The sequence below is a fragment of the Tigriopus californicus genome, chromosome 12 (genome assembly GCF_007210705.1).
Source record: "Tigriopus californicus strain San Diego chromosome 12, Tcal_SD_v2.1, whole genome shotgun sequence".
NCBI lineage: Eukaryota > Metazoa > Arthropoda > Copepoda > Harpacticoida > Harpacticidae > Tigriopus > Tigriopus californicus.
In genome coordinates, this window is record NC_081451.1 from 3,875,361 (window position 1) to 3,887,456 (window position 12,096).

Sequence of the window (12,096 nt, forward strand, 5' to 3'; positions counted from 1 at the left end):
CCATGACTTGGCCCCTCTGTGCTTCACTGCCCTCAAGGAATCCATGTTTGCGGGATTTGGACCTAAAACTGACTCAGACGATGAAGATGATGAGGATGACGAGGGAAAAGGAGAGATCGGCCGGCCTAATGGCTCAGGGAATCAATCTAATGGCCATACAGCTGGGCAGAATGGTGTCGGAATGCAGGACACCTGTACGGGGACCTCAGGGACTTCAGGATCTCCCTATGGAAGTTCAGGAGCCGCAAATCATGACTCAAAGCCCGGGTTTTACGCCTCAATGTCGTTGGACCTGGCACAAATCCGAATGCCAGACAGGTTCAACAAGCGGGCAGCAGAAGACCCATTCAACTACAGATACAAACGGAGGTTCTTTGGCAAAGATCAGAGCTCAGACAAGGCTGTCAAAAAGGTTCAAGCAACTCGAATGTACCCGGTGCTCATTACCGAACACAAGCTTCCACACCCCCAGAGACTTGAGTTCGTCTTCAAGCTTGAAGTCCAAGCAATCAAGGTTGAAGCCGTGACTCTCAAGACGCAGAAGAGGTCAAAGGCTCCAAACAAAGCAAAGGCAAAGGCCAATGTCACACATTCAAAGCCAATGGGCAACATGGGCTTTGTGCATGAAGAAGAGGAAGGCGACACCCCTGAAGGTGAAGAAGACGTGGCAGGGATCCCAATTCAAATCATTGGTGAAAGGGTCGCAAAGCGAATGGAGAAGCCAGTCAAGGCACCTATTGCATTTCCAGACATTCTGGATGACGCATTTGAAGATGAGTCCGTGAACTTGGTAACCGAGACTGTCTCCGAGACCATTTACCTTGTCCCGATCCAGCAGCTCTGTTCCATGGTGGCAATACTACCATACCATGGAACCATTGAGGACATTCATCTCTTGTTGAAGCAGTGTGCCCGGTTATAGTAATGGTATAAAGGGNTTGGTAACCGAGACTGTCTCCGAGACCATTTACCTTGTCCCGATCCAGCAGCTCATGGCCATGGAGAACCAAAACGACATTGCCTTGCTCGCCAACCTCAAGGAAATCAACCAAGGTCAGCCGGGCACCACCAAAGAGCGGAAGATCTCGAGCTTGGACTTCATTGGGGGCGTGCCTCAGGCGTGCCAGGACCTGTTTCAAAGCGAAGAAGAGCCGGATGTCTCCTTGATGAGCACAAGTGCCGACCCGTCGTCGGAAGTTGGATCGGTGGGTCTGCCACGCAAACTGAGTGGCGTGACTTTGCCCGGCCAATCTGCCACGTTTTTCTCCCGGCAAACCACTCTTGAGGATGATATGAGTATCACATTGGATCATGAGGAGGACGAATGTGGATTGTTGGCCAACCATCTGTCCAGTCAGCTCCTAATCGAGGACTTCCAAACAACTTCCACGACAATACATGAAATTTTAGACAACCACGGGAGTTACCAGAGCACCGATTTTCCAGACGTGCTAGACTCGTCCGATGAGGAGCTAGAAGTTGTGCATTCCACTATTTATATCAAAGCTAGTGGATGAAAGGAATAATCCGATTATGAGTAGGAAAGTTGACTCGTGACTGATCTGTCTCTACACTTACAATTGTTATATTGCCAATCTTCATTATAGAGAAGGACTATGAAATAGTTAGTGTTCACAAATGATTTAGTGATTTTGCATGGACACAAATTGCGTTATACCGATTGTGTAGCACTTTAGCAAATAAACAAACGCAGCGTTTCACATCTGTTATCATAAAGCGACGGAAAGATGAATGACTTATCTCAAATTAAGTATTAACCTACTTTGGCAACTGTTGGTAAATAATAACCCCTGATTAACATGAAACACTGGCTTTTTTAAGCCGAACAGGGAAGGGGGACGATTTTCGTGCCAGAAGGAAATTTGTGAAAACCACACTTCCGCCTGATATTGTTGCGCATTATTTTTCTCTTGAAGGACGATCGGATTAAAGCAGATACTGATTTTCTTGAGGATAATAGCCTCCGATTTTTCGCAAGCTTCTTTAAGGTTGATCAGGTGAGCAAATGTGTTGGCAAGCCTTAGTATGTAATAAAACCTAAATTTTACCTTTTTCTTTCAACCAGGGTACACTTCTGTTCAACAGTATCGCAAAATGATAATATTGGTTTGAAAAAGCTGTACAATGTGAGCTTTGTGCTTTGTTTAGGAGTTTTAAGACTAGAGTTAATTTCATCGATAATTGAGTCAACAATTTCGTATTTTGAGACTTCAAAACAATTCAAAACGAACATACAAAAAATAATTGCAACAACAGCATTAAACGCTTCTCTCGAAAACGAACAAGAGACTTTGAACAAAGGTTGACGTTGGATCAAAATTGAACTTGGCGTAACGCTTCCCGCCTTTTCCATGGTTCAACCGACATCAGTGGCGCTAAAAAGTCCCAAAAGTCATTTTAACCTTGTCATTCAATATTCGTCACAAAATAATACGCAAATCCAACTCAAAGTTCACATCTCAATTTCACCACTCCAATATCATTCTAGATCATCTTTTCATTTAATAATACCCCTGAATCATTTGAAATGTCTGGCGTGAAAAAGCCAAAATCAGCAACACTGTATTTTCCAGCAACAACAAAGCTCAACCAATAACAACATTTGTGCGTGATAAAACTCGACCGTTTCAAGTTCCACATCATGTCCGTCCTCCTCTGTCCCAAGGCTCTTGGGTGGGGCTGCCTTTCCTCCACCCCGTTCCACGCCCACCGCGGCCTTCAAACCCTGTCAACCCCGCCCCAGTTCTCCACCAGCCACCTGCTCTATTGGGCTCAACGCGATCTACCCACTAAACCCAAAAAGCCCATGACTCCTTACTTGGTCTACTTGAACGAACAAAGACAGACCTTTCCATCGGGAATGAAGAACTCGGAATTCACGAAGAAAGTGGCCCAAAAGTGGTATTCCTTGAGTGAAGGCGAAAAATCGCGTTTGGTGAGGGATTTTAACCAACGCATGGCCGCTTACCAAAAAGAGATGGACCAATTCACGGAGAAATTGACCCAGGACAATCTCTTGGACGAGTATAAACTGAGCCTGGCCAAAGAGCGAGCGGTCAAAAAAGCCAAACGGGAAATGAAGAACGCTCAAGCCAAACTGAAACGGGCTCAGCCGGTATTGACGAAACCGAAGAAGCCTTTGAACGCTTATAATCTCTTCACCACCGAGACCTATGAGAGTACCTCTGGGACGGCTAGAGATGCTTTCAAGAGCATTGCCAAGAAGTGGAGAGAGATGGCGGAGAGCGAGAAGGCCAAGTATCAAGCCCAGGCCGAGAAATTGGCCGAAGAATACAAGGTGGAGTTGGCCAAATGGGAGGCCAGCTACTTGGAGGAGTACAATGAGCTCAAGGACGATCTGAACATCAAGGAACTCAAGCAGAAGATGAGGGCCTTGAAAGGCCCGGAGAAATGAAAGAACGGGCCTGAACTTGGTTTTGTATTTGGGAAAGACTGAGCGAAAGAGGTGTAATATAAGAGTGTAATATGGATGGAACTTTGATATTTGGGAAGGTTAGGGGGGGAGGGAAATCTTAAGAGCGCTAAGGGGAACTCTGCGAATTTTGCTAGTGCTATTTTATCAAAGTGAAGTAGAAACGAAACATTTGACCCAACAGAGGCAAAGGTGTGAGTTCAGAGTAAAAGCTATGTTTTTGAGTTGACTTTTTTTGTTTGACAGCAGCCATGAAGAACCTCATGAACCAATGCAACAGAACCAAAACCAACCTACTTTGTGGCTTAAGTTTATTCAGGCACTTGTTGATTCACATCCGCAAAGAAGAATTCAGTGCTGAAAAATTTAGGTAGTGTGAGCATTGCCAACGGCGTTCACAAATCCCGAACAGATGTGTTTCTCTACATTTGTTAAGTTCAGATGGGCATATATAGATGTGCATTGATTTTTTTTATATTGGATGAAAAGACCACAATAACCTTTTGTTGTTTGTGATATGTGTGCAGGGTTGGTCACATGATGATTCTGGAAATATCTTTCTCCCAGAAACCCCGGGACGTGATTTTCGAGGCAAATTTTCGGGTATTTCGATAAGTTCTATCCCTTCTTAAAAGAAAAGAATGAATGGACAAAGATGTCTTTTTTTGCTACATATTTTGGCTAATTTTAGTTATTCTACCAACATTCCTTGGGCGTTCCTCCCTTCATTACGAAATGCATGGCGGTCCTAAGCCCATGCAAAAGCTTTGTTTGGGCATGCCTAGACCAGGACAAACTATTTCAGTATTTGAATACTGTATAAAAATTGGAGTCGGTTAGTCCATTGGCTGCACATTGATTTCTAATGGGCTTGAGTTGTATTTGAAGTGTTTGGGATTAGCCCGGATCTCCGATAACACACCGAGCATTTTCATGGCATGTCAAAAGAAGTCAATTGAGCCATTTGGCATCATTGGCTTTTGAAATTAAGGGCGGCTTTGCACTACAATAGAAAACCAGGATTGAATCCGATTTGAGGATGGAAGTGTTGGGGCGAGTCCAGACTAGAGTCCGAGTCCTTTCTAAGACACTCAAATCCGGATTTGTGAAAGAAAAAGCTCATTTCTTTGTTTTAAATTTCCCAATATGAGTCTTTTTGTTCGACTTGAGTACAATGAAAGACTCGGGTCCTCTGCTGGACTTCCATCCTCAAACCGGATTCAATCCTGATTTTCCATCGTGGTGTAAAGCTGCCCTAACTTGGATTCTATTGCATATTACAAATATGATAAAGAAAATAGGCACCCCTTGGTATAATCTATCCGTTCATTCAAATTAGGGCATGGTGAGAAAGTGGCTCAGCCAAAAAGCTAGTTATTTCGATATTTTCGCGACAGAGGCAGTACATGATTTCGGGTGTTCTGGAATGCCATGACAAGATAAGTCATCCCGAAAATCATGAGAGACCCGGGTATCCCGACCGAAAATCCCGACTGGCGGGATTTGACCAACCCTGTTGTTGTTTTGTCCCCGGAGACAAACTGTGTGTGGCCCTGGTCGTCATCAACGTGCCTACTTTGTTGGGAGGGTCAATGATCGTTAAAAGATCGGTTCCTTTCATGTGGATGTGTATATAGGGGCCTACGTTTACGTGTGGATGGCTAAAGTTTAGATTGGGCACTTTGTTCGTATTCGGATTAGGGATTTAAAAAGGCGAATGAACCAAAAAAAAGAATAACATGAGACAAATGCAAAAAAAGTTTTAATGAAAGATAGGTGTAGTTTTTGGTTAACCCACAAGAATAAAAATCAATCAACATTTTGAAAAATTAATTCCTAACCCCCCCAAAAAATCACTTAGTCATAGTATGTGCCCTTCAAAAAAAAAAAAATCAATGGCGACGAAATTCAGATCTGGAATCGGATATTGGGTAACAAAAAAATGGAGCTGAAAATGCTGATTCAAAGCTGGCCTCACAAAGCAGTTTTGATCCATGAAATACCAAGCAACGACTACTGCAATAACCTAGATTTTCTTCATTTACCTTTATCCAAGTGTTCATGTACGATCTATGATTCCCCTCTTCACTTTTTTCATGTCCCTCTGAACTAACTCCTGTCATTTCTGTTGTGATTTTACAATCTAGTCAACTATTTTATCATTTTGAGACCACTTCAGTGCTTTCTTTATTCTTGCAACTATTTCTGCACATGAATTATTTCATACAGTTTTATACAATTTACAATCTGACATGACCAAGAGTCGCAATCAAGGTTCTTACTAGTATCATTATAAAATATTTCCATAATATGTCCTTCCAAGGCGTTAGAAAAGCTTTTCGCTATGTCGTAGTAGATGAACGCCAACTTCATGGACGAAAGTTTTGAACTACGGGTTTTAAGGTCCGTTGCAGCTCAAAATGCTAGGGTTAGAAATGGCTAAAAGTATACATATTTCGCGTTTGTGGAAGTTGCATCTTGAGGAAAACACATATTTTCGTACAATAACTCAGCACTCTGTCGGGAAATAATCACCCTCAGAGATCTTTCTAATACGAACAAGGTGGGTATTTTCATTGCGTATTCCAATTTCAACGGGTCTTCTTCCTCAATTCAAAACTTGACCACACAATTTTGTTAACCGGGAATTCAGCTTTGAACAACAGTAATGTTCTTTTGGCGAATAAAATAAATGCAATTCCTGTATGTATGAGACTTGATATTGGTCAGGTTTCAGGTTTTGGTCATCATCCTTGCACTTTTGAAATTACAAGGGGATATACTTTGGGCTTATCAATTGCGCGTTGTTCAAGGAAACTATGACACGGTGCTTAAATTGCAGCAAGATAGTGCCCAATTTTTAATGTCAGAAAACAGCTGCAACCAATTTCATTTGGCCAAACAAGCCAATCTCGGAATGATGACAGGCAATCTTATCAACCATCTAAAAATAAACTTGAAGATGGGTCATTCATAATGTAAATTCGATTAAGGCTTAATTTGTTTTCATTTTCAATTTTTGTTGACATTGCCAATCCCCCAAAAAGTGGTGCATCTGCTGAATGATGAAGACAATGGGTTTGAAAGATAGTCTTTTGAAGTTGATTTCACTTTGAAACGATTTTTGCCATTTCGGGGGGCCAAACACGTTTTTGCCATTCTAAACATTAGAAGCCCCAAAACCGGCACCTTAAAAGAATTTTGAAGAACTTGCGTCTTGTTTAGGAGAAATTTAGCGGAACTAACTACTTAACAATATCTTATAAATCATTATTTTACTATAAAGAAATTGAAAGAAAGAAAAGGTTGGCAAATTTATGGTACAAATGTGCAATTATTCGATTGTTAGATTTTGATTTTGACCATTTCCTCTTAAGACTGGGTGTACAGAGGAAGTACGTGTGAGTTTGCTTTCAATGTCAATTTTTCGTTACCCAGATGGCAAAAAGGTATTTCTCAGCCCAAGGATTTCATAAAACAAATTCGCGAATCATAAAACCACCCAAAAAATCGAAAAAATCGAAGGAATTACAACTTTTTTTTTTCACGTTTGCGGGACTTATTTTTGACAAAAATCGCAAGCTAAAAACAAACTATTTTGTCGAAATCCATTATTATTTTGCGGACCCCTTATGATGGCCAAGTGGCTTGGACCTAAAACTAGATTTGCAGGACCGAAATTGCAAATAAAACTAACATGGCGCCTAAAACAACACACATTGAAGCCTATGTGCTGAAAATGAGCGGAAAACATGTTAACATATCATCAATCATTAACACTCCATCTTAGTGAGAAATAGAAGAAATGAACGTTCAAAGCTCTACAGATGAGTTAAATTCAGCAACATATGCTGAGGCAAGCTCAACAAGAACCAGCCAAGGTAGATAATAATGCTTAAACTCATAATCTAATATCAAGAATACCATTGGAAACTGATTTTGATGGTTTTTTTTTATCTCAGAGCCGTTTACTTGGCCAGAGGCGAGGTTTTTAAATGGTGGCTCCGCTGAGTTGAGGCACGGACTTCTAGAAATATGGACTGCGAACGAGCTTCCCGGCAAATGGGCCTGCTCTACCTCTGGGTCATAGCCACTCTGAGCCACTTTTCTCGAATTAAAGTAATTAACGGTAGGTCAATTTTATATCATTGACATGCAAAGTCGATCGTTTCAAAGTTATGTTGTCCAAAGCTTCTGTAGCTGACCCAGAGCAGGCCGAAAATTCAAATTTTATGTCTGTGTTTACTATATAACTTTGAACATGTCTCCTGAGTTCCCTAAGCATAGTTTTGGGCTCAAACTGGGCTGAGTTCATCTATTCAACCAGATCTTGTATTTGTATGAAGTGCTTATTTGGAATTAAGTGAACATTTTGGAGGTAACACATTTTGTCTTCCGTTAGCAGTCCAGATCTCTAAAAGTCCGTGGTTGAGGCTTGGACGTTACTCAGAACTAGCATCCGCTCAACACTTATTTCATACCAGTTAACGTCCAAGCTCCTAACTCCATGGCAAGAGCTTTAAAAAACAGGCCTCTGTCATGAAAATGTGACATTGTCTGCTCAATGTCTTCATTTCAGCCGATATCTTGCGTAATATGACCCATAGCTCATCCACCGCATCCCCCCCATCCCAGAAATGGAGAACAGCCCAGCATCCGGCCACCGACCAGTCATGATGACCCCAAAAGTTTAAACTTCAATCTTTAAAGGGCTCGGGAGGGAAAAGAAAACAAAAGCACCCCCCTCGACCCACCAGTTCTCGATATAATCTCAACTCTTCACCTATGAATTATGAACCCCATCCATCCCTCTGACAGACATTTCTATTTTATCCTTGGATCTGACTAGTTTCCTTTTCCCCTTGGCGGCGAAGGCAAATTCAAAGGCAGGCGCGCTCCCATCCGTCCTCACTCGTGCGTCTGGGCCTGTGTGTTTGGCCCTGGCGGGGACGGCTTGGACGACGCCGAAAGTCCGTTAAACGGGCTGCTTCTCCGGTTTGAATCCCAGCCATCAGTCGTGTCTGAGCCAGCCGAGGAGCAACACCCTGGTCGTCATTATCAGTAAGTCTTTTAAAAATCATTTGATTGGTCATATCTTACTCGCTCATCCTAAGGCCTCAATGGACTCGCTCACTGCGTGACCTCTCGCCCGTAAGATTTTATGCTTGGTGTGATCGATCGATGGCTTCATTGGCCACGATCGGATTGGCGGGTTGAAATTTGCCTGGGTAAGCCCCACGAGTTATTGAATTGCGGTAGATTGAGAGTGGACGGGCCTACGACTTTTTAAAACTGAATCTAACACGATATTGATAGCCCTGACATGAAGCTCTCTCTATCCCAACCTTTTAATTATTTGGCCCCGCCAACAATTGTGGAGAATAACGTTGATCGGGAATTTAGGATTGAACGGATATTGGCTAAGGGAAATTCTCATCTTTGATCTATTACGGCAGGATGACACGAATCAAATGAAAGAAAAGCCACTGTTCCATTCCCATGGTCCATGGAGTAATGAACCATTTGTCGGGGGTTAATAATAAATTCTCGTGCCATTGGATGGAATTGAATTGTAGTGTTTCAAGCCATCATAGGCGGGACCAACGACTAGTCAGGGGGTTGTACTACCTTGGTTGACCTTGTGACAAAATCAACAACCGATTTGAAAGACCATGGGTCACTTTACTTAGATATTAAATGTATATATATAGAGTAAAGAAGGATGCAGGTCAAAGGATAGAATGATGGAAGAAACCTTCTTGGCCTTGAAAGGATCCTTGAATAACGATAAACGCTAAGGATGGGTTTGGATCACGGGCACACCATCACTACATTGACCCAGCCTAGGTTCAAGATCTGTACTGAATTGTATCCATCAAATAAATGTTGAATAGTCGAGGAGCCGTTATCGTGCCGGTCCTTCGTATGTTGGAGGGGGGAGATGGTTTATCGTAGTTGGCGGAATGGCTCGACTTTCACTTACAGATCAAACTCAACCCGACATTGGCCTTGGTTAGGTTCCGGAATGGCTTTTGAAATAATTTATTGAAACAATTTGAACGTATCACTTGCCAGATTATCGCCACTCAAAAGATTTCCATTGGTTTGATCTCTGAAAAAAGTGGTTTTTCTTGGCACAGATTCGAGGGTGGACCTTGGTCTCCGGATTTTTACCCTCAGTCTCTTTCCAGTCCATAACTTGGTCGCTTGCTCCTCCGCCTCCTCCTTTTGACGACCACGCTCGCTTCGTGTGATCCACCCCCCTCCTCCAAATCAACATGACCACCGCCCTCCGATCCTTGCGCAGCGCCGTCAGCTCCGCCCACATGGAGGGCCCAGGCAGTGAAAACGCCCTGACCCTACCCCCCGGCAAAGGCCACCTTCAGCCCGGTCAAGAGGGTGGTGGAGGCGGGCTCAAGATGCGCGGGCTGCCTGGGCGTGCCGCTTTGGGCGATATTGGCAATAATGCGGCCCCTCTCAACCGAGGAGGAATGAACGCCAAGAAAGATGGTGAGACAGTCCATTTGTTGGGATATTATTCATTCCTGTTCATTTTTCAATTTGAACGCTTTTCTTATTTCTTTATTCTTGAATGATTGAATTGGCCATGTCTCAAACCTTACAGCTCTTAGTCATGATCCGGTTTTTCCTTTCAACTCGAGCTTTTCAACGTCTTATTCCCGCTTTTAACTCTTGGGATCGAGTCAGAATTAACATTCAACATTTCATATGGAACATTTTGTTTTACCAAGGCCTGATCCGGAAAGAACCTCTGAAGCCCGCTCGAGCTTTGGCCAAACAAAAAGGCACGTCGAACTTGTTACCCGCACAGCCGCATGTGGAACACCCGTTGGTGGGCGGACCCACCACCCGCTCCAAATCCATGTCCAGCCCTGAACCCATGGAAGTGGTCGAAATGGCCGAGACAGCCTCCCACGGAGTCATGGAGGTGGAAACGGTAAGTCTCCTCTCTCATTGATGGATGGCCTTCAGTTCTTGAGGGATGATGGATGGCCAGTAAGAACGAGATGTATGCTCATTTAGGATGGCTTTCATGGGGTGAATAAGAGTATACCCGGTCCGGTGGAGGATATTGACGAGGACGACCGCGAGAATCCGCAATTGGCTGCGGACTATGTGAATGAAATCTACGCTTATATGAGAGAACTCGAGGCTCGACAGAATATCCGCGAAAACTATCTGGCCCTTCAAGGCGGCAAGGTGGTGATCAAGCCGAAGATGCGGAACCTCCTCGTGGATTGGATGGTGGACGTGCACACGCAATTCAGTCTCCTCCAGGAGACCCTCTACCTCTCCGTGGCCATTCTCGACAGATTCCTGCAGGTGAAGGCCAGCACCCTGACCACCAAGCAGCTCCAATTGGTGGGCGTGTCCGCCATGTTCGTGGCCTCCAAATACGAGGAAATGTACCCACCCGAAATCGGTAAGCACTGGACGTTGGAAAAATGTGTTTGGCTTCAAGCAAAGTAGGGGTAAAAATTGTTCGGTTCAATCCAGGTGATTTCGTGTATATTACCGACAAGGCCTACACAGAGAGTCAGATCCGCAAGATGGAGATCACGATCATCTCGTCGTTGGACTTTGAATTGGGCCGACCGCTGCCCTTGAACTTTCTGCGGCGCAACTCGAAGGCCGGCTTTGTGGACGCTCAAGCTCACACTCTGGCCAAATATGTGATGGAACTCAGTCTGGTGGAATACCGAATGGCCCACGTGCCGCCTTCAGTCCTGGCAGGTAAACGGATGATAATTATATTTTTTGATAAATATGTTTTTTTACTATTTAAATCTAGCGTTTCTTTTTTCTGCGTAAATGACATCCGCCTCTCTTGCTGTTGTCCTAAAAATTGTGGCAATTTTTTTTTAAATCGTTATTGCGGAAAAAGAAACCTAATTTATGGCATTTAGGTATTATATGTTTTTGAAATGAGTTTCTCTTTCCAGCCGCCTCATTAGGGTTCGCCATGAAGGTACTAGACTCGAGTAACGCCTCCTTAGTCGACCTGTGGACGCCCACCTTGGTCCATTACACATCCTACACCCTAGAAGACATTGCCAGCTCCTTGATGGCCATTGCCGATATCGTCCAGAGCATTAACACAGAGGATGATAACAACGCTCAAACAGAGTCCGGAACCTCATCGTCATCCTCTTCCTCCTCGTCGAAAAAGCGCCTTCGTGCCGTGAAAACCAAGTATTCCAGCAAGAAATTCATCAAGATCGCCCTCCTCCCACAACTCCGAGAAAGTGTGACCAAGCAAATGGCCGAGGGGCACTTCTAAATTCAAATATTCTGCCATTCTGCTTCCTTATCACTCCACGACGAATTCTCTCTCCAACGTGTGTGGAGACCCCCCCCGAAGAAGGTGGGGGATCATGCCTGACAGGAGGAGGGAGGCATCCATGCTTTCAAGTCTCCCTAGGATCAGACAATTGTTCTTGGCTCCCCTGCTCCCCTCCCCCCACCCCACCAATCCTCTGTTCTGTTGTGATCCGTCCGCTTTTGACCAATACAAGTACCACCTTCTTGTACACTTTTTACCTCTCTCTCCATTGCATATCAACANCAAGTTTCTAATTTCAAAAAGGCACGAGGCATATTCTCCCCCTAAGATTGATACT

General features: G+C 43.9%; 3 protein-coding genes across 4 annotated transcripts in view; all 3 read left to right on the plus strand.

The window, feature by feature from the left end:
- The window catches only part of LOC131892341 (uncharacterized), a gene marked incomplete in the record, with an annotated part of 5,294 nt that extends 3,573 nt beyond the window's left edge, over nucleotides 1-1,721 (plus strand). The window contains 1 exon segment of the mRNA XM_059242151.1: nucleotides 1,065-1,721. Coding sequence (XP_059098134.1) covers nucleotides 1,065-1,517 — 453 coding nt within the window.
- Nucleotides 1,722-2,581: 860 nt separating this feature from the next.
- LOC131892344 (transcription factor A, mitochondrial-like) lies at nucleotides 2,582-3,512 on the plus strand. Its single transcript, XM_059242156.1, has one exon. The coding sequence runs from the start codon at nucleotides 2,663-2,665 to the stop codon at nucleotides 3,434-3,436; it is 774 nt and encodes a 257-aa protein (XP_059098139.1). The 5' UTR covers nucleotides 2,582-2,662; the 3' UTR covers nucleotides 3,437-3,512.
- A 4,845-nt stretch (nucleotides 3,513-8,357) lies between these two features.
- Nucleotides 8,358-12,006, plus strand: LOC131892342 (G2/mitotic-specific cyclin-B1-like). 2 transcript variants are annotated; one of them, XM_059242152.1, is made up of 6 exons: nucleotides 8,358-8,515; nucleotides 9,646-9,964; nucleotides 10,207-10,412; nucleotides 10,499-10,898; nucleotides 10,973-11,209; nucleotides 11,419-12,006. In XM_059242152.1, exons 2-6 carry the CDS (start codon nucleotides 9,733-9,735, stop codon nucleotides 11,754-11,756), a joined length of 1,413 nt encoding a protein of 470 aa, XP_059098135.1. In that variant the 5' UTR covers nucleotides 8,358-8,515; nucleotides 9,646-9,732; the 3' UTR covers nucleotides 11,757-12,006. The 2 variants fall into 2 exon arrangements, with proteins under 2 accessions (XP_059098135.1, XP_059098136.1); XM_059242153.1 differs by lacking the exon at nucleotides 8,358-8,515 and adding an exon at nucleotides 8,546-8,682.
- The last annotated feature ends 90 nt before the right edge of the window (nucleotides 12,007-12,096 follow it).